Here is a 20,768-nt window from a genome sequence, read left to right as displayed (position 1 = left end):
ACACTCTGCCTGAAATATTTCTTTAGGGTTCACCTCCCTGCTGCTCTTATCTTTTAGGTTTTAGCTTCAACTCATTTTGTCAGAGAAATCTTTCCTGGTCCTCCCAAAGTAGGTAAAGTCGTCTAGATACATGCTCTCACTTTACCTTGTAATTTTTCTTTGTGGCTTTCATCATAGTCATTTACTTGACATCTTCCTTGTTAGATATAAACCTCCTAAGGATTTTTGTCCTGTTCAGTGATTAATTCCCAGCCCTCAGCTCTCTCTCTGGGGATAGTAGGCATTCATTCATTTATTGAATGGTTGAAAGAAAGGGCATATTAAGAATATAAAACATGATAAAACAAATGCGTTGGAGTGAGAACAGACCTTTTTATTCATATACTGAGATAAACTTCAGAGACTGAAAGAAAAAAATTATAAATCATTCAGCAGAACATTCATTAAAATTCATTCTTTAACAGTTCTCACACAGAAAAATTTATTTTATGTAAGTCTGATATAACATTAAATATTTTACAAATCAGACATTTCATTTTAAATCTAATCGTATAATCTCGAGTGCACTATAGACAAATAAATTAAAGATTTCCTTTACCAGTTTCACTTCATTTAACTAATCCAAGGCTTCCATTAAAATTTCACCACACCTTGGAAATTACCTGCAGCTTTTAAAGACACATGACTTAAACTTAAATAGAAAGTCTTATGTAGCAATCCAAAAAAACAAACAAACAAAACAAAAATAGGTAAGAAGCATTTCTTAATACAAATAAATTATATAATATCATTTATGTGTGAGTTTCTCTCATTGGCATAGTTATCCAACTCAAAACAATTCATTTTGAAATTGGTGCTTAAAATGCTCCAATGTCATTGAAAAATCCCTATCATTTTAGAAGTGCTCTTAAATGGCAAATATCAGATAGGAATGTCCCGATTCCTGTGCTGAAGTGGAGACTTGTTCACATTCGTGCCGGGTGTCATCTGCTATGCAGTTACTAGACAGCCTGGCAACCAGTAATCCCAATTTTCAATAACATACTAAACTAAGCCATTTCAAGAAACACTTCTTACCACCTACATATTTCCAGATTGCTAGATATAGAAAGACACAATTATATTTGAAGTATGGGCCTTACAATAGGAAACTGTTTTAAAATATGAAAAGTATCACACCAATGAAATTCTGTGAACTGCTTTCAAAGTTAGAAATAAGAATATCCACGGCTAATGGAAGCTCTGCTCTGTGCAAACATAGTGTGGTCTAAAAAAATCACACATTTGAGGTATTAGCTGGAAAATACATACAGCTATACATGGACACATCCACAGACTGACTATTCACAAATCTATTGGCCCCCAAACCAGCAGATAATAAAATCAAATAATCACGTACCACAGGAAAAAGTTACACACAGGGAACTTACAAAAAAAATGTGGTTATGTAATCCTTAATATAAGGAGTATGTTTTGAATTAATGTTTGAGGGAAAATGTTTCCATTTATATGAAAGTACCTATTTAAATAGTAATAAAACAAAAAAGGAAACCTGAATTCTAGGACTGTATTGCCTCCCAGATTATTAAAGGAATATGTAAGAATTCCTTGAAGATCCTCATTCTACCCACTTTTCCTTTGTAATTAAAAATTACATTAAAAATATTTGGGAAGTTATCAGATGACTCTTCACTGGTTTATAGAAAAATTTATGGATTTTAACTGGGCAGTAACCCATTGTGGCCAAAAGACAAGGCTTTTTAGCTATTTAGTCAAGATTAAAATTCTGGTTTATTGTTCATTTTTGGAAGTTTTTCTCTTCTGATAAGAAAAAAGACTATGAATGCCCTTTTAGTTTGTTTCACTTAGTATAAAGATAGTTATATGGGTAGTACTAAACCCAAGCTTCATATGGGGAAGCTAAATGCACTAATTTTCCTTTTGAACCTCTTAGTCCTCTGACTTAATACTTACTGAACTGGAAAAATGGCTAATTTGGTCCGCAGGCCAACATCAAAAAATATTTCACTGCCTTAACAAAAGTGGGAACTTTACTTTTAATGAATATATAGGAATGCATTATTAGGTAATATTAACATGTCAAGTGTATTAAATAACAGATGCATTTGAAAATAATGGAGATCAACAAAGGAAATCAAGATGTTAATCATATTTCTTGGTAACTATTTTACATACTAGTGTAACTGAAGAGTTAACAGGAAGAAAACTTAAGCACAAAAGTGCAATTAAAGTAAAGGGCTGGAATTTTACATTCCTGTTCTGAGAACACCTGAGCTGACACAAAGGCAGAGTGGCTTAATACCTTGACATATATATGCCTTAAGGACCTTCTTTTCTCTACCAGATCTTTGTAAATCATAAGCAAGCATGTAATGATTATGAAACAACTACTTATTTAAGCATTCAAATGCAATCTGTTTCTAAAATATATTGTTTTCATTTATTAGATGGATTATACTTTGAAATTTCTCATTGTTGAGAATGATCAGATTTCATTAAAATAAATTCTGAAACTTGTAAATGTCTAGCACCTGTCTATCTGAGAACTAAGGAATAAAAAAAAGTAGAAGAAAAGGTATTATTTACTTTCCCCCAAATCCTCACAAGGATAATGTTTATGTGTGTGTTGTAAAGAAGGATAAAAATGTAAAGCATTAATAAATATACTTGCTGCCAAACTTCTAAAATACCAGTAAGAAAAGCTAGTAAAGCAATACTTAAAGAGGGCTATTAGGCAATGATTAAAATGAACAGTACAAGTTTTCAAATGAAATTGCAAGGCTCATGTAGGTAAAACTAAGATGACAAAACGTTGGATTTTTAAAAGTAGCAAAAAATATGAAAATCTTACATCTTAACACATTGCAGACCAGTAGTTTTATTGCTAGCTTTACCCAGTGGCTGGATAAGTTTCTATTGAATGCGTACAAAAAATGTTTTACATAAATGTTAAAAGCATGCTTTAAAATTAAATACCCATTGCATTTTGAAGTTACATGTTCTTACAAGCTAGTATCTTTTTAAATATGATACTTTGTAAAACACTGTAATATGAAGCGAGAATTCTCGTGATCCGTCCGCAATGTGTTAAAATAGCTAACGTCTTATTTTGTAGAATTAACCAAAAATTCTAACACACTTGGCTGGGCCTTTACACCATGACACAGGTAACATTAAGGACTTAATCTTAACTTGCATATTTTATATGTAGCTTATGCTGTCAGGCACTCAGTCATTTCCCACAGTTCAAAAATTTTATCAAACACATTTCCCCAAACATTTTATGAAATATAATAGAATGTAGAAAAGCAACTGAAATATAATACTGTTCAAAAGCCATGAATGACTTCTTAATATATTTTATTTATTTTTATAACTTCATCTGCCTTCTTAAAGCCAGGATTAAGGGAAAAAGAATCAGGCAATAGAGTCTAGTCACATGAGCATCAACCACAATCATGTAAATATCCCAATAAAATGGAAAAATAGCCTAGCCGGTTTGGCTCAGTGGATAGAGCATCGGCTTGCGGACTGATGGGTCCCAGGTTTGATTCTGGTCAAGGGCATGTACCTTGGTTGTGGGCACATCCCAGGAGGCAGCTGATCGATGTTTCTCATTGATGTTTCTAACTCTCCATCCCTCTCCCTTCTTCTCTGTAAAAAAAAAAAATCAAAATATATTTTAAAAGAAAGGAAAAATAAATGGATGAAAATTTTCATTTGTAAGTTTTCTGATGCATGTGAACTTTCAAAGTTAATTAGAATGCTGTGGCCTTTAAAAAAATTCATTATATGGACTCAAGAAAATATTTAAAATTGTATTTCTTTTAAGCGCTGCTATTTTTTTTTAAAGGTGGCATTTCTAAAAGAAAGTTAAGCTGTCTAATTTCCCTAGGACAATATATTGTTTAGTTTAAACTACTAATTCAATCAGGTATTTCTATTGATTCATCTGGAAAGGGGGTACAAGAGCAGATTTTTTTAAAGAATGGTCATTTAAAAAGTTTTAACAGATGCTATAAATTGACTACATTCAGAAAAAAAATCTTTAAACAAAGGAACACTTTAATTAGCGTTCTCTCACACATAAAAAAATTACCAAAGATGTGGTTCATGTTCCATTAACTGAGAATGAAGCAAAATTATTACTATGTTAAACATAGAAGATTAGAAATCAACTAGTTTCAAACCCCATATAGGCACTAAAAACTTCAATTTCCATCTGATTTCTCAAATTTATATTATGGATTTAATTGCAAGGAGCTTATTCCTAAAGGATTAACTGAATTCTCAATGGTGAATAGGTTTTAGCTCAGAATTTTATAAGGATAACTTGCTATAAGTCATTATTCTACCTGCTGCTATATTTCTGCTCACTGTTGCATGTGGCCAAACAGATCATGCCCTGATCAAATAAGTGTGCTGTAATCTACATATATATTTAAGAGTTGGCAATCAGTTTAAAAGGCACAAAGCAAAGTAGTAATTTTTCCTATTATTTGTAGAAGAATCCATTTACTTTTGGATTCTGCTTAAATTATCACTAAGAAGAAACTGCAAATTTCCATGGGGGTGGAGGAAACATGTTGGTTCTCTTCATAAAGTTTAGCAGCTTCAAAGACATATACAAGGGTGGGCAAAAGTAGGTTTATAGTTGTGAGTACACAAAACAGTTTATTCTTATGTTATTATTCATTAATTATGTATTATTTATTTGTATTAATACTGTAAGCCTACTTTTGCCCTCCCCTGTATATGAACATTTGGGGGCATTTTAATAATTGGAATTGCAAATGACATAAATGCAATTTACTGTTGAAGTCCCTTTTTGTTTAATATCTATATAGCCATTTCCTCATATTTTCTTTAAAATCTATCCGTATAGCATTTCGTTTCTCTTCATGGCTTAGCAATTCATAAAACTAAATAAATAGCAAATTGATAATCTACACCAGTTCATTTACCTCAATAAATATTTTGGAATATAATGGCAATATTAAAATAGCAAATAATGCTACAAGATTTTACAGAAAATTAATTTAAACATCTTTTGATTTTCTTTTTCCTTTTGAAAAAGTTTGTGTTTAAACTACACATTCAACATCTAAAAAGTAACATGTAATTTTGTCACCGAATATTTATTCCATCAATTTAAACTGAAGTGTCTCATGGAGCTAAACACTAAAAGATTTTAAATAAAAAGGCAATGACTTACATATACACAAAATGATCATTTCATAAATATTTACATAACGGGAAAAAATGGAGAATCACTAAAACTGGAAATTACTACAGGTGTGATAATCCTTTCTTGAGACATTTTTAGTTAGTAATCATAAAAGCTTTTAAAATGAAAATAATTACAGAAGCATTACTAAAATATTAATGTTAGTGTTCAGTTTATTACTATTTAAAGGAGTAAGTCATAAACAGTCCAAAATTTCAGGGACCAACTATTCAGTTTAGTTTTTAACAACAAATCTTTTTCTTTAGCTCTCATGATGAAACTAAACTCACAGAAAAAATAAATAGTATGTTAAAAGATATAAATAAAATTCCAGTTCATCCTCCTTTATAAATACTGGTCAGCCGCTCCAGTTCTTTGCAGTTGTCCATGCTCAAGGCATCTGCCTTCCTTCGAAGTCGTTCATCACGGTATACTTTTGCTGCATATTGCATATCTATTTCTGTTCATGAACAAAAATATTTTGCTAAGTAAATAATATTTTAAATCACCAAGTTTTAACACAAATGATGTTTCATAGAAACCCTTCAATATACTTCTGTTAATTGACTTGAAAGAAGTCCAAGTGCTACTCCTAAAAGCTATTTGGAAACCTAGCATATAAAACAAACACAGAACTGCTCTGGAAGAGAAACAAGGATGGAGTCCTGTCAACCTTTTCCCTCTACTCCTGTCCCCAATGGTTTAAGAACTATTGCTCTAAAGCAGCATCTTGAATCCATATGCTATTCTGCTACTGGTTGTTTGTACTGTGACCTTTTGTTAAGGTTTCACATTATTTGATTATTTCCAAGACCTGGAAGTAGAAAATTTTGAAATCTGTTCTGAGTTTGCTTGAATTTAAAATATATATATATATACACAATAACTGTCCTGAAGGAACACAAATGAGAAAAAAAGCTTCCTCTACAATCATAGCAGTGACATTCTCAGCAATAAGTACTTCTGAGGTTGCCTTCAGTATGTGGAATGCATTACTAAAGAAAAATAAATTAAGTAGGTATCAAATATTCTTCAGAGTTTTCCTTATTATTTTCCTGTTATTCTCAGCCATTTCACTGTTTGTTACCACTTTGAAAGGGTGGCAGTACTTAGAGAAGATTTAACAAAAAAAGAGGAAAACAGTGACCAAAGTAGAGGACATCAGCCAGGACCACAAACAGTATACCCAAAGTAAGAGTATTTTCTATTTTTTAAATATCTTCAGGAATGATCTTTATTCAATCATTCAGGTTTGAATTTAACAACTAATATATTTACAAATGAGGCACTTAGAAAATCCATTTGCAGCTGATTCTTCCCAAATGAGGTAGTTAACCCAAAGTTCAGAGGGCTAGTGAATGGCAGAACCTGGATTCCAATCCAAATCTCCCAATCTTAGTCTAATATTCTTTCCATTATCTCAGATTATTTCTTGTATTTCATAAAACACCTGTTTTACCAATTTAAGCATTAGTGTTAGAAGTGACTCCAAAACAGAAAAACACTGGCAAAAGAATATTCATTGGCCAAAAATCTTTTAAAAAAAATATTTTATTGATTTTTTACAGAGAGGAAGGGAGAGGGATAGAGAGTTAGAAACATCGATGAGAGAGAAACATCGATCAGCTGCCTCCTGCACACTCCCTACTGGCAATGTGCCCGCAACCAAGGTACATGCCCTTGTTTGGAATCGAACCTCGGACCCTTGGAGTCCGCAGGCCGATGTTCTATCCACTGAGCCAAACCGGTTAGGGCCCAAAAATTTTTTGATGGTATTAATTTGTAAAAGAAGATAATCTCATTTTACTTAACTAGTAAAACATTCAATCAATGGGTTAATTGATGTTATACTGAGTCCCTCTCACTTCCATCTTCATTCAAAATCACTATGTACTGAATTTATTGGATTTTATTTTGAAAAATTCAAACCTATCCTCACATTTTGTCAATTTTGCTTTTACTGCCTCTACAATAAAAGCTGTTGTGATTGTTGTGATGGTTATTATTACTTTGTAGAACCATTTGAGAATAAGTTACAGACATCATGACCTTTCTTTCATTCCTAATTACTTTAGCATATTTTTCTTAAGAACAATGGCACTCTCTTATGTAACCACAATACTGTTTTCAAATTCAGAAAGTTAACAATGATATACCAGCTAATATGTAGTCCACATTCAATTTCAACAATTGTCCCAATGATGATGATATTCACTTATTCAACCAAATATTTATTGATGACAACAGTAACACAAATACCATTTAAGTCCTTGCTATATGCTGAATTCTGTTACAGGCCACATGTACGTTAAAACATACTGTCTCATTTTAAGAATTGAGTTCTGGCCCTAACTGGTTTGGCTCAGTGGATAGAGCATCGGCCTGTGGACTGAAAGGTCCCAGGTTCGATTCCAGTCAAGGGCATGTACCTTGGTTGCGGGCACATCCCCAGTAGGAGGTGTGCAAGAGGCAGCTGATCAATGTTTCTCTCTCATTGATGTTTCTAACTCACTATCCCTCTCCTTTCCTCTCTGTAAAAAATCAATAAAATATATTAAAAAAAAAAAAAGAATTGAATTCTGATTATATAATAGGCAATTCTAGAACATTCCTTAAGTAAGAAAATCTGCAGTAATCACTTTCCAAGATTTTGAATAAGTTTTTAAATGTTAAACATTTGATCAACTTACTCTGTTGTCTTTCTTTCCAGCAATGATCTCGAATATTAGTCACATAATCTTCTTCCACACTCTTTTCTACCTTTTGTAATAACATTCCTTTATATTCATTTTTAAAATCCTTGTTGACATAATAAACGACACCTAAGTTTTCTGTCTGCATTTTAATAGTTTGCCCTGATCCACTGTAAAAGAAATGCTTGATCATTATTTTTAATTAAAATTTTACATGCTGATCTACTATAAACCAAGCTAACAAAAATAATTAAAAAGAATTAAAATTATTGGTAATCACTTATTTACATTATCTCAAATTCACAACTACTACCATTCATGTAATAAAAAAGTAATCATATTTTAATATGTTCTTACAAGTTTTCTCAATTTTTAGTTAATAAAAATCTTATTTGGAAGAAATATAAAGTTATTTCTTCTTTTTAGACCAATGTTTTTAATACTGTAAAATCACTGGCAGTATGATTTTACAAAGTTTCCTATATGTTCATTGTATTACACTAGTTTTCTAGAAAAATGCTGCATTAAATTTCTTTTATGTACGGACCTCATATATCAAGTATATTATGGAAAAATGTTTCATATAACAAATAGGTTTTTACTTAATATTTAACAAACAGAAGAGTGAAATCATTCCCTCAATAACACAAATCTATGTAAGATTAATGACAATTCTATTTTTGTCTTTTAAAGTACTTTTGCCTTTAATGCCATTACTTATTACATGAAAATGCTATCAAGTTCAAATATAATACTGTCCTTATCCACACTGGAACAGATATAAACTAACAACATAATATAAATTTATCACTTGAGTAACTATTTTAAAAATTAGACATTTTAAAACCTGTTATACTTGTAGTCATAGAAGAGTTGGCACTTAAAAAGTTTAAAAAAAAATCACAAGGCCTTTTAATGAAAGCCAGATAAAAACAATAATTCTTTTTTACAAAACTTCACTTAGCTACTTACGATCTGGGATATAAGGAATAAGGAGGATTAGAGACCATCAGTTGGCTTAATAATGACACAAGGATCAATACAATAATGGGCATCAGCTGGATAAACACAGAAAAGCCTCCCTGTAAAAAAATCATCAAAGAATAACAAATTATAACTAGTGGTCAATAATCCAACAGTTGTCATGCATTTTTAAGGGCAGAAGGGCCATTTGAGATCATCTGGTTCAGTGCTTTCAAATCTGCCTGAACATAACTTCCTGAGGTGATTCTTAAAAACTTAGCTTTCTAGGTGCTTCACCTAGTGATCCTGATTTGGAAAACACTGAAACAACCTGATCTTATTTTACAGATGAGAACTTCTCTCTTTCACACCCACAGACTCTATCAATAGGCAACAGGTTGCATTTCTACTCTGGATTTGAAGGTAGAGAGAGCACTGGAAGCTTGAATGGCAGAGTAGGGGCCCAGGCCTTTTAATTTCTAGTCTAGTGCTCTTCCCACTTCATGTGATCTAATTGCTGTATGCAATCAGGTATAACTGTTACATCCAATTAAAGTTTTTCAGTATAAATCATAAATTCTTTAGGACTAACAATGAAAAGTAACCTTCAAAATATGCACACTGCAGGTTACCTTCATTAGAATCATAGAATACCAAATTTAAAGGCTTCATATTGCCCAACCACCCTTCTGCTCCCCTAATATCTCTAAGGAATATTCTAGTCTCTGTTGAACAACTCTGGTAAGAGAAAACTCATTACTTCCTTTTAGAAAAACTCGCTCTATTTTCAGACAACTCTAATTGCTTTTCCTGAGCTGAAATTTGCCATTTTATAATTTCCAATCCTACCTAATAAAAGAGTAATATGCAAATTGACCATACCTTCACTACACCCATAAGCCACGCCCACCAGCCAATCAGGAGCAAATATGCAAATTAACCCCACCAAGATGGCTGTAGCCACAGAGAGCAGGAGGGAGGCTTGGGTTTCCCCAGCAATAGAGGAAGACAAGCTTTCCGCCTGCGCTTGCCGGCCTAGGCCTTCACTTAAGGCTACAAAGTTTCAATTACAGAAGGTAAACAAATCCAAACAGAAATGGCGGCAGTCACTGAGTTGGAAAGAGCGGGAGGCAAGGGTTGCCCCCGGAAATGGAGGAAGCTAAGCTTCTGCAGCCCTGGCCAGCCCAGGCCTCCGCTTAAGGCTACAAAGTTTCAATTATATTAGATACATAAGTCCCAACAGAAATGGCTGCATCCACGGAGCGAGCAGAAGGCTTGGCTCCGCTCCAGGCTACAAAGTTTCAATTGTAGAAGGTAAATATATCTCAGATACCAAGGCCTCTGCTTGGGTTGCCAGGGGACGTGGCCAACCTGCAAACCACCCCAGGCCCCTCGCTCAGGCCGCCCCAAGCCCCAAGGGAACCCCCACCCTGATCCAGGACACCCTTCAGGGCAAACCAGCTGGCCCCCACCCATGTACCAGGACTCTATCCTATCTAATAAAAGAGTAATATGCAGATTGACCATCACTCCAACACACAATATGGCTTCCCCCATGTGGTCAAAGATCCTGCCCCCATGTGGACACAAGATGGCCACCACAAGATGGCCAGCAGGGGAGGGCAGTTGGGAGGGACCAGGCCTGCAAGGGAGGGCAGTTGAGAGGGACCAGGCCTGCAAGGGAGGGCAGTTGGAGGCGATCAACCCTGCAGGGGGGGGCAGTTAGGGGTGACCAGGCCGGCAGAGGAGGGAAGTTGGGGGCAAACAGGCTGGCAGGGGAGCAGTTAGGCATCAATCAGGCTGGCAGCGGAGTGGTTAGCAGGTGATCAGGCTGGCAGGCAGAAGCAGTTAGGGGCAATCAGGAAGGCAGGCAGGTGAGCAGTTGGGAGCCAGCAGTCCTGAATTGTGAGAGGGATGTCCCAGATTGGAGAGGGTGCAGGCTGGGCTGAGGGACAACCCCCCTCTGTGCACAAATTTCGTGCACTGGGCCTCTAGTCATATCATAAACATACATCTCCTCTTTCTTCTTCTCTTTCATGTCCACTATGACGATGCTGATGTTGATGGCTATAACCAGCTCGCCCATTTGAAAATGAATGTACACTACCTAGAGAAAATTAAAAGGTTAAATTAGGGAGAGCAATTATGATTTTAAACAATTATATTTTCTTTTATAAAAAAATACTTTTAGTTTTATTTATATTTGTAATATTTAAATTTTTAAAATTTACCAAAATAATACATGTTTGAGCAGTGAATGCTTAATTGGCTTCTCCTTTTATGAGTGAAGGGTGAAGGGAAACAGGAATGACTCTTCCCAGACTTTGCTTCCTTTCAAGTAGAATTCTCTCTTTATGAAAACCTGAATATAAGTTTCCCCCTAATATGCATACACAGAGAACTTTTGTGTGGTTGCTTGCTTTTATGAACCTTGGGTCACTTCTCTGAAACCCTGCATTCTGCATTTATCAACTAATCACAAATATATCTAAAAATCAAAAATTATTTTTAAAAAATAGCTGTAGAATACACTACGATAGAGGCAAGCCACAATTTATTCAAATATTCTCCTTCTTATGGATATTCAAGTTGTTTTCAAATAAGGTGACCAACCAGAAATAGCTACAACTGACAAAACAAGCTATATTACAAAGGCAAAAGAACTGTGAAAATACTATCAGAAAATTCACTACTACCTAAAAGATATCTAATTGTTCCTAGCATATTTTTAGTCTGAATATTTTTTCTGAGATATAATTATATATCCTAATATTTAAAAATGCAGGTTATATTTTCAGTCATTAATTTGTATTTACACATTCTATGTCCTTCAAGGATTCTTTATAAAATGTCCTATCTATGACTACAATCTTTCTCAGAAAAATTCAGACAGGGCCACCAGACCAAATTATATTGCCGTGTTTATAAAAGTTCTCCTAATTTTGAATGGGATGTTTTACTTAGAACCTTAAGGAAATGTTGTAAATAAAGACTGGAGCTTTAATTATAAACACCTTAGAAGAACTGCTCTTAAAGAAAATTAATTTCCATACAACAACTCACAGTAAATATAAACTAGCATAATACTACTTATGCTAGTATTATAAAATCTATTCATTTAGTATTACTCTATAATATTTTACTTTGATAGCCTAGTTCAAGTAATTATTTCTATTCCAATATAATTTTTAAAACCCACTCACTTTTTATATAACCTATAAATCAGACATTTTAATATTTCAATGGAAAGCACTTCCACATATATCAAAATTAGCAATCTGTAATATTAAAATATATACAAAGGTTTCCAGAGAATCAATGTCAAATAGTCATCCATAGCCATAATTGCACTTAACTAAGACATTATCACTGGATTTCCTACTTATATCCTTTCTTCAGCTTTGTGTAAAATATAGAATATTGGTACTCTTCATTTTTTACTTTTTATTTAAATTATGTTCTAGGAAAAAGGCAAACTTATAGTAAAAGTAATGAGTATAACATTTTTCTTCTACTTTCATAAAAAACCATCTCAGGATAATAATGCTGTAAGAAATACAGGCAAGAAGGTAGATAAATCACTAAATAGCCTATCTGGAAGTAAGAATCTCTAGCTTCATAAAATACAACACTTATAATTAACATTAAAATACCTGAAGGAAATCCACCACCAAAAAATATATTAAACAAGTCTTCTGGAGTTATGTCAGCTTCACAACCTCTATGGAAATTAAATCTACCATTGTTTTGTGGATTACATGCTTGTTCTTCATTGCCTGTGAGGTCATACTGTTTTCGTTTTTCCGGATTGCTTAAAATAGCATAAGCATTTCCAATCTCTGAAAAAGTAATGAGTAAGAGTTGGTAAGCAAAGTTTTTATATTACGAAAGACTGTCCCATATAAAAACTGTCATGATAACAGTAACAAAAACTACTTGAGGCTCAGCAATAAAATAGTTAAAACACTAACACTTTCTTGTAAAGATATTATACTTGCTTGCAATTACACATCTTATTACCTCCCAATACAATTTTTTATAGTAGACAGGCAAGTCTCCCTACTGCCTTAAATGTAAGGAAATGTCCATCTTACTTTCTTACTATTGGGCTTCATCCCCTAACATTCTGCTTCTTCACTTTTGAGTATCCTGATCTAGTCATTCATTAGTGCCATTCAGACCAATAATAATAGTAGTAGGTACTACTGCCAGGCTTTGAACCCCAAACCTTAATATATTATTCATTATTATGCCCATTGTACAGATGAGCCCCATGAGGCTCAAGAAGGTTAGGAAACTTGTTCAAGGTCAAAAAAGCTTTTTAGCAAGTAAACTCTATGCAACCTACATAATATATTTTTTGTTTCTTTTTTGCACACTCCAGCCCAGAATGAGTTATTTTTTATTCTATTTCTGAAAAATTTATTCCTCTTAAAACTGTAAACTTCATGAGAGAAGAAACTATGTCTATGTTTTCACTAGTTCAGCATAAAGTCTAAATTTGTTTTTATTTAATATATTTTTAGTGATTTCAGAGACAAAGGGAGAGGGAGAGAGAAAAATCAACGATGAGAGAGAATTATTGATTGGCTGCCTCCTGTATGCCCCCTACTGGGGATCGAGCCACAACCTGGGCATGTGCCCTGACTGGTTATCAAACCATGACCTCCTGGTTCATAGGCTGATGCTCACCCACTGAGCCACTTTTGAATGAATCCAGATAGTCTCTAGTTTTCCCATCTTACTTTGTTACTTTCTTCATATTTATTTATAAAGAATTCTCTCTCTCATACTCCCGTATCCAAAAGAGGCAACGGTATCAGAGTAACCACTTCATAGGTTATATAAATGTCTTATGACTATGTTGTACACCTGAAACTAATATAATATTGTATGTCAACTGTAATGGAAGACTTTTTAAAAATTATTTTAAAAAAGAAGCAACTGTACATAGGTTATCAAAATGTCTTAAGGTAATTTACAAAAGCAGAAACTACCCTATTCTCATTCTGACACTTCTAATAATCATTTAGTTTCCTTCTTAAACTAGATCACATAAACCTCTTGCAATATGGGATATTTTAAAAATACTTTTTGAGTCCCTTGTGGTGGCTGCCATAGGTACTGTGCAAGCAAACAGATGCTCATTAGGCAGTTGTTTTGGACTGATCACCTATCACACTGAAATTAATGATATACAGATACTCTGGAACTTTTCTTCTGATAGGGCTTCTTAAATCTGGATTTCAAAGATATGTCTCTGATGGTATGTGAACTCTAATGTATGAAAAATTAGGTGGATGTTCCTTTTATTTGAAGAGATGGTACAAAACTTTCTTGAGATTTCAGACCGATTTATGACTTAGAAATACAGCTATCATTTATAAAGTTGCTCCAATGTGGAAGCATACTAGTAATCAGAGATCCAAACAATGTACTGACAAACAACACCAAGGTTTTAACCCATACCTACAAAAAAGCATATCTATCAATATCTGCCAAAGTTGCACTTCCTCTAATAATATCAGTTTTAGAACTTAACCGTGCCTCATCTCATTTGATCCTCACAGAAGTCCTGGAGTAGGTAGAGAGAAGACTCAGTGGAATCCTATTTTCTTTTCATTATCCGGAAAACAGAGATTTGGAAAGCTTAGAAACTTGACCCGACTAAAAAGAGGTAAGAAATGGTGGACCTTAAAAACGACTTCAGGTTTTCTCACTGCACAGAATATAGTCAAACACTGCTACAGTTAAATATTTTACCCTTTGTTTTCCCTGCCTGATCTACAATAATAATCTGCTTCGTGTTGATATTTACTGTTGTGTTGCTAACAATTACCTGAAAGAGAAGTTGGGGTGCTTCACTGGGCTGGAAAAAGTTTAGCTAAATCAGAAAGCAGGTCTAATTAAGCAAGTTTATTCTATATCTATAAAAGGCTAAGTTGACTTGCGCATGAACGATACATATAAGACTCTTGATGCCGCCAATTGCACATGTGTGTTTCGACCTGTCATTGTTGATCATGAATTTGGTTGACACTTTTATTATAGAGAAAGGGCGAACAGTGATATTAAAATATTTCTTCTACTTAATTTCCTTTCAATGTGCACAAATTCATGCACCGGGTCACTAGTATTTAATAAGCATTAAATAAAAAAACTATAAAATGCTTGCCAAATGTTAGGTATTATTATTATTTCAAATGTACTCTATGAGACTTGACTCCCCTTTATGAATGACAAATTCTTTGAGTAAGAGGTTGTTTCATATTCTCATATTGTCTATAAGAACTAGGCCAAAGAGCAGAATTGACTTCTTTATGTTTAGAGATACACTCTAGATATTAAAAATATTGAACTACCAGACTTAACACAGGCAATATCTCTGATCCGTTCTTATTTACCAAGCAAACATATACAGCTAATTCATGTCCCTTGTAATTACATTCATGTATACATAAAAACACACAACTACTATTCAGATAGTGTCTAAAATACTTGTGAGTCTCTAAAGAAATGTTACTGTTTTGAAAACACCCATGTCAGACAGAAGGGAAGTATTTCAGTCAAGTATTGCTTTAAAGTGTGCTTACACATATTATGCAAGTCACTCTGAAAATATAAATAAAATATTCCATGCTCTGAGAAACTTAAAATCCTAACTGTAAAGAACAAACAGCCACATGAACTTGAAAGTCCATTTACTCTACCCTCCTTGTTGGAACCTTTTACTTTTAAAGCTTTACAAAACACAAATGAAAATATCTGTTCTATCTAATTTAATTCCCTAAACCAATTAACCCCTCTTTTTCTAAGAGGAAATTAAAAGCAAGTGGTTTCATGTTCTACAAAAAGTGTTGTGGTAATTATAGAGCAATCAACCTATATTTAGCTACAGTCTTGCTTAGAAGAAACAGCTTGGTATCCTCAAAACAGAAGTTAAGTTCGACTGGTTAAAATTAAAGTAAGATGACCCAGAAGGTAATGAAAAGATCCTGTGTGCTGGATGAATGAAACTTGTCATTTCTGTATGATGACACTAGATGTAATATTTTCTAATTAACTGCCTTTACTCACCAACCATCTATAGATTACAACTTGGGTTTCCTATGCAGTTTTCACTCAATGAAAAATGGGCTCATAAAAAACTCCCTATTCTGATCTTCTTTGGGATTAATTGGCATTCTGATTTATAGATAATCTCCTATATACTGAATAATGTAAGTCTTTCCTCTAGAGATAAATCAACTTCTAGCATGTTGATAAATATTAACTTTCCAGTTTTGTAAAGCAGAACATTAAAATCTAAAATATACTAAAACCAAAGTACAACCAATCACCTTTGTTAAACCCCTTCTGGGTGTCTAGCTGGGGTAACATCTATGCTGTTCACCACCTCAAAATGCAACACAGGCTATACAAATATTGGTAGATCCACTTATTGTTATTCCAAAACCAATAATGCTAACATGACTTTAGTGCAGAAATGGGAGAAAAAAGCAGCTTAACATTCTCAACATGAAGAATGATATCACCTAGCAGATCACAAACATGCAAATAACTCACTGCCGCCATGTTTTTAAACGTTTTAAAAACAAAAAATATGCCCTAGCCAGCTTGGCTCACTGGATAGAGCATCGGTCTGGGGACTGAAGGGTCCCAGGTTCGATTCTGGTCAAGGGCATGTACCTTGGTTGCAGGCACATCCCCAGTAGGGGGTGTGCAGGAGGCAGCTGGTCGATGCTTCTCTCTCATCTATGTTTCTAACTCTCTATCCTTCTCCCTTCCTCTCTGTAAAAGATCAATAAAATATATTTAAAAAAAATAAAAACAAAAAATATTAAATTATTTTAATTCATAATGTGAAAATTTTGCCTTAACTTTTGGGGGCATATATGCTAAAGTTAAATTAGTGTTTTTGAGTAAAGAAAATGTTCCTGTACTACCCAAGACACCATTAATTTAAGGAAACAAACAGAGAAGGCTCAGTCACAGTGATTATTTTACTTTCACTTAGTACCACTTTGGCGGCTGTTTTTATTGGGATATATTAACAATCCCCAAACACATTTTGCTTGGCCGCTTCCTTTAAGAAATAAAACCATTTGGAAACTGTTTTGTAGAAAAGATCAATTGAGTCCTCTATCTTTTAGAAATATTTTAAAAATGAGTATCTACTTCCTATTATTCCAAGATCCCAGCATTTATTTCATTGTAAGCATTATACTTGGCTCTATAAATGCCAAATTCATAAAAACAAACAATCATAAATTTAAGCATTTTCCTATGAATTAGAAGTTAATTATTATGAGTAATTTCTATGTAGCAAAATATGAAATTACAAAATCAGTTATTTTATGTTTATTTATTAAATTGACCAAAAAATAATATTGATAAATTAAGACAAATAAAGAGTAGGCAAGACAAATGAAACTAATAATTAAAAAGAAAAAAGTCACATTAGTTAGAACTACATATAAAAAATACAAAACTTGGCCAGAGTTAATAGCAATATAAAACCACTGGGCAGATAGCAATTCCAAGTAATTTCCCAATTCTAATACCTTAATATTTCTAATATCTAAAAAACTCACAAAATCTATATTTTCCTTTTAGTTCCCTTAGAACCAGATGATAATACGCTAGAGGCTCATGCATAATCATTACACGACGTGCACAGTAAATTAGAAAGCATGTTGCTTTCATGAAACCAAACTGAATTTGTTTGGCTCTTAGAACAACAAGTTAATAGTGAAGTTTTAAGGGATTTTGAGGACCCTTATGCTGGCTTCTAGGCACCAGTCTAAAGGCAGAATTTAATATTCTGAAACACTAAATGGCTTCTAAGAAGAGCTTGGTAAAATTGCTTTAAAGGGTTTACTTTACTTTTAAAAGCATCTGTTGCTCCAGGTGCATGGTTTTTGTCTGGATGAAACTTCAAAGCAAGCTTTCTATAAGCTTTTTTCAAATCTTCATCACCAGCATCTTTGGTAACTCCAAGTACTTCATAGTAATTTTTACATTTGTTTATGCTGTGAACAAGAGAGTGTGTTATAATAAAAATTTCAAGGAAGAAGTTTATGTAATAGCTCTAATGTTTTATTTATTAGAAGAGTATAAAGAACTGTCTGTGGATTGTTTCCTCAATATCAAATGATAGCTTATCCTATTAAGGGTTAATGCTTTGATCTGTTTTTTGACCAGACCATTCCTCCAACTTCTTCCCAGTCTAAGAAGAGTTGACCATGAGAATGTCCTTGGTGTAATTTATCACAACTACATAGAAGTAAAGCAAAATCCATAACAACTGTGGATGAAGGACAGAGCACAGAGGATAATAACAACTTTTAAGCATAAAGAAATTCAATAATCCTCACAAGTACATTGCAGCTAAAGAATAGTCTACGTTACACTCAAGAGTTTTGTTGTCCTGTAATGTATACCTAACCAAATATCAAAGCAACAGTTTAGTGCATGTAAAAACAATCACAGCACACTATGGTTTAAATGTCAAGGCAAGTCAATTCATCTCGGCCATGCTAAAGAGAATTCATTGGTGAAAGATAAAATCTCACGATAAAATATATCATGGGACGCAAAAAGGTTTGTTACTCCCATTTTCATTGTGATAAGCATATTCTTAAAGATTACAGTAAGTCCTCACTTGATGTGGTTTTGTGTCTTAGCAAAATGATGTGTAACAACACAAATTTTACCATAGGCTAATTGACATAAACAAGAGTTAAGTTCCTACAGCATCTCATCAATGTTATAATGAAACAATGTTGAATGAATCATTATCCAAGGTCCTACTGTACTTACATAGTTTATAACCCTGAAGATGTAATTGATTTAAAGCCAGAGTCTTTAAAGTATATTAGGAAAAGAAATATTCTAAATGGAACAGAGAACATTAATACTTTTGGATCCTAACATTCTCTCACAACCTAAAAATTTTTATTCACTAAAATCCAGTTACATCGTATACATTTTTGTAGCAGACTTTATGATTCTAGATGTGTTCCATGTGTAAGTGGCTTGATGACAGAGGTAGTAACAGGTAAAAAGATATTTGAGGCATAACTGTTCACTGGCAGCAAAAGTATTTCAAACACTGACTCAAAGTTTTCAAAGAAAAGAGATGGGATTGATCTTTTTTTTAAACTACTAAATATATTAATCATCATACTGCTTGGTACATGATAGGCTCTCAGTAAATATTTCTGGAATAAATGAGCCTAAAGTTCTTCTTTTATAATGAAATCATTTATCATTTGGTATATGAAATAGGGGGGGGGGGAAGAGAGAAGACCTTATACAAAATTATAGAAATTTTTCCATATCACATAAATTAAAATATGATACCCAATCCTTCTTTATAATGATAATTATAATTGGATTTTTCTACTTTAGATAACAAATATTAACACAAGTCAATTTTATTTCATGAATATGGCATTTTCTTTATTTGGTCAATAGTATTTATTGAGTACCAACTATGTCCCAGATAGTGTTTAGGCATTTGAGATATATTAGTGAACAAAACAGAGAATGATCCCACCATAGAAGAAAATCACTCTCCTAAATATGACTAGAAACTATGCAATAGAAAAAAGGGGAAGGGAACATTTATAGAACACCTACTCTGTGTCAGGCACAGGCTTCTAAAAAGAGTATAGTAAAATTGCTTTAAAAGCAATATCCATGCTCTAATATCCATTAAGAATATCCATGTTCTAATAAGCTCTGAAAAACGTTAAATTATTCTATAAATAATCTGATTGCAAAAACCTGACTTGAACTCTTAAAGGTAAAATTTGACCTGAACAATTGTGAAACTGCTACACAGTCTTCATAGATCCCATTTAAGTGAATAGTTGTATGTTTTGTTGCAGAAATGTTACCATTAGGGTCTGAGCTGCTTACTAGTTATGTAACGTATAATGCATACTTCTTATTACCTTTCTAAATATGAATGATTTCAAATTACAAACTATATCTGGTCCACTAAGTTTTCACATAGAGAATTGTAGAATCTTATGTTGATTATTTTACAAAAATTATCTCATTTACTCCTCATTAGGTAATATTATTTCTAATTAACCAATAAGGAAATCAAGGCTTTGAGAGGTTAAGTAAATTGCCAAAAGTCATATAACCAAGTAATAGATGGGAAGAAACCAGGACTTATTTCTTCAACAAAAATTTACTGAACATCTACTTTCTGCTAAATGCTGTTTCGAGGCTATAGTGGGCAATAAAACAATTCAAAAAATCCCTGCTCACATTCAATTTACAATTGGGACAGGACCACGCAATGAACAGATATACAAGTAAAATATAAAGTACATCACATGTGATGAATATTTAGAGAAAAATAAAGGGGCAATGGGGAATGGAAGAGGAGGCCTGCTACAGTGATTAGGAAAGGCACAAGTAAGGATTCAAATATCAGTTTGTATAACTGGAAAATCCTGTTGAGAACCAGAATAAAGAAGAAAAGGAACCTCCTCAGACTCCAGAGTAACTAACCATCTCCTTCCTTGCAATTTGCTTTTCCAATCAGTGTTTAAACACACTTTCTTCCCTCTTAGATGTTTTCAAATGTCGTTTCTGGCGCCCAGTACATGTGTTCTCTGCCTCCCTTCTTGCTTAGTTTCCACCACTTCTTCAAATCTCAGGTTGGCTCTTTCTCTTCTCAAAAAATCCTCAAAACTAGGTTGGTGACCCTCTTATAGCCTCTCAAAGCTCTTGGAACTTAGCCCTATCCCAGCAATTACCACACTGCACTGCTGCTACCTGTGTACTTGTCTGACTACTCTTTCTAGACTAGGTCCCTTGAAGGCAGGCACTGTGTCTCATTC

The 20,768-nt window shown here is 33.6% G+C and overlaps 1 protein-coding gene and 1 long non-coding RNA gene across 10 annotated transcripts in view; one reads left to right on the top strand and one right to left on the bottom strand.

Annotated features, from left to right (window-relative positions):
- The window catches only part of LOC114228107 (uncharacterized), a 35,983-nt gene that overhangs the window by 9,642 nt on the left and 5,573 nt on the right, over positions 1-20,768 (top strand). For 4 of the 7 annotated variants that reach the window (XR_008558269.1, XR_008558277.1, XR_008558270.1 and 1 more), the window contains one exon: positions 14,475-14,581. The exons of 2 other annotated variants lie outside the window; for them this stretch is intronic. This is a non-coding gene — a long non-coding RNA (uncharacterized LOC114228107). Of the gene's footprint in view, positions 1-14,474; positions 14,582-18,108; positions 18,508-20,768 lie in introns of all 7 variants that reach the window. One more of the 7 variants, XR_008558273.1, reaches the window with a different exon arrangement.
- DNAJB14 (DnaJ heat shock protein family (Hsp40) member B14) overlaps positions 353-20,768 on the bottom strand; it is a 48,182-nt gene continuing 27,766 nt past the window's right edge. For all 3 annotated transcript variants that reach the window (XM_054727128.1, XM_008156655.3, XM_054727122.1), the window contains 6 exons: positions 17,791-17,936; positions 12,558-12,743; positions 10,917-11,011; positions 8,914-9,023; positions 7,939-8,111; positions 353-5,708 (listed from right to left, as the gene is read on the bottom strand). In XM_054727128.1, the coding sequence (XP_054583103.1) occupies positions 5,584-5,708; positions 7,939-8,111; positions 8,914-9,023; positions 10,917-11,011; positions 12,558-12,743; positions 17,791-17,936 (835 nt within the window). In that variant the 3' untranslated portion in view covers positions 353-5,583. The remainder of the gene's footprint in view (positions 5,709-7,938; positions 8,112-8,913; positions 9,024-10,916; positions 11,012-12,557; positions 12,744-17,790; positions 17,937-20,768) is intronic.

Source organism: Eptesicus fuscus, chromosome 2 (genome assembly GCF_027574615.1).
Source record: "Eptesicus fuscus isolate TK198812 chromosome 2, DD_ASM_mEF_20220401, whole genome shotgun sequence".
NCBI lineage: Eukaryota > Metazoa > Chordata > Mammalia > Chiroptera > Vespertilionidae > Eptesicus > Eptesicus fuscus.
This window is presented reverse-complemented; position numbering and strand designations above follow the sequence as displayed.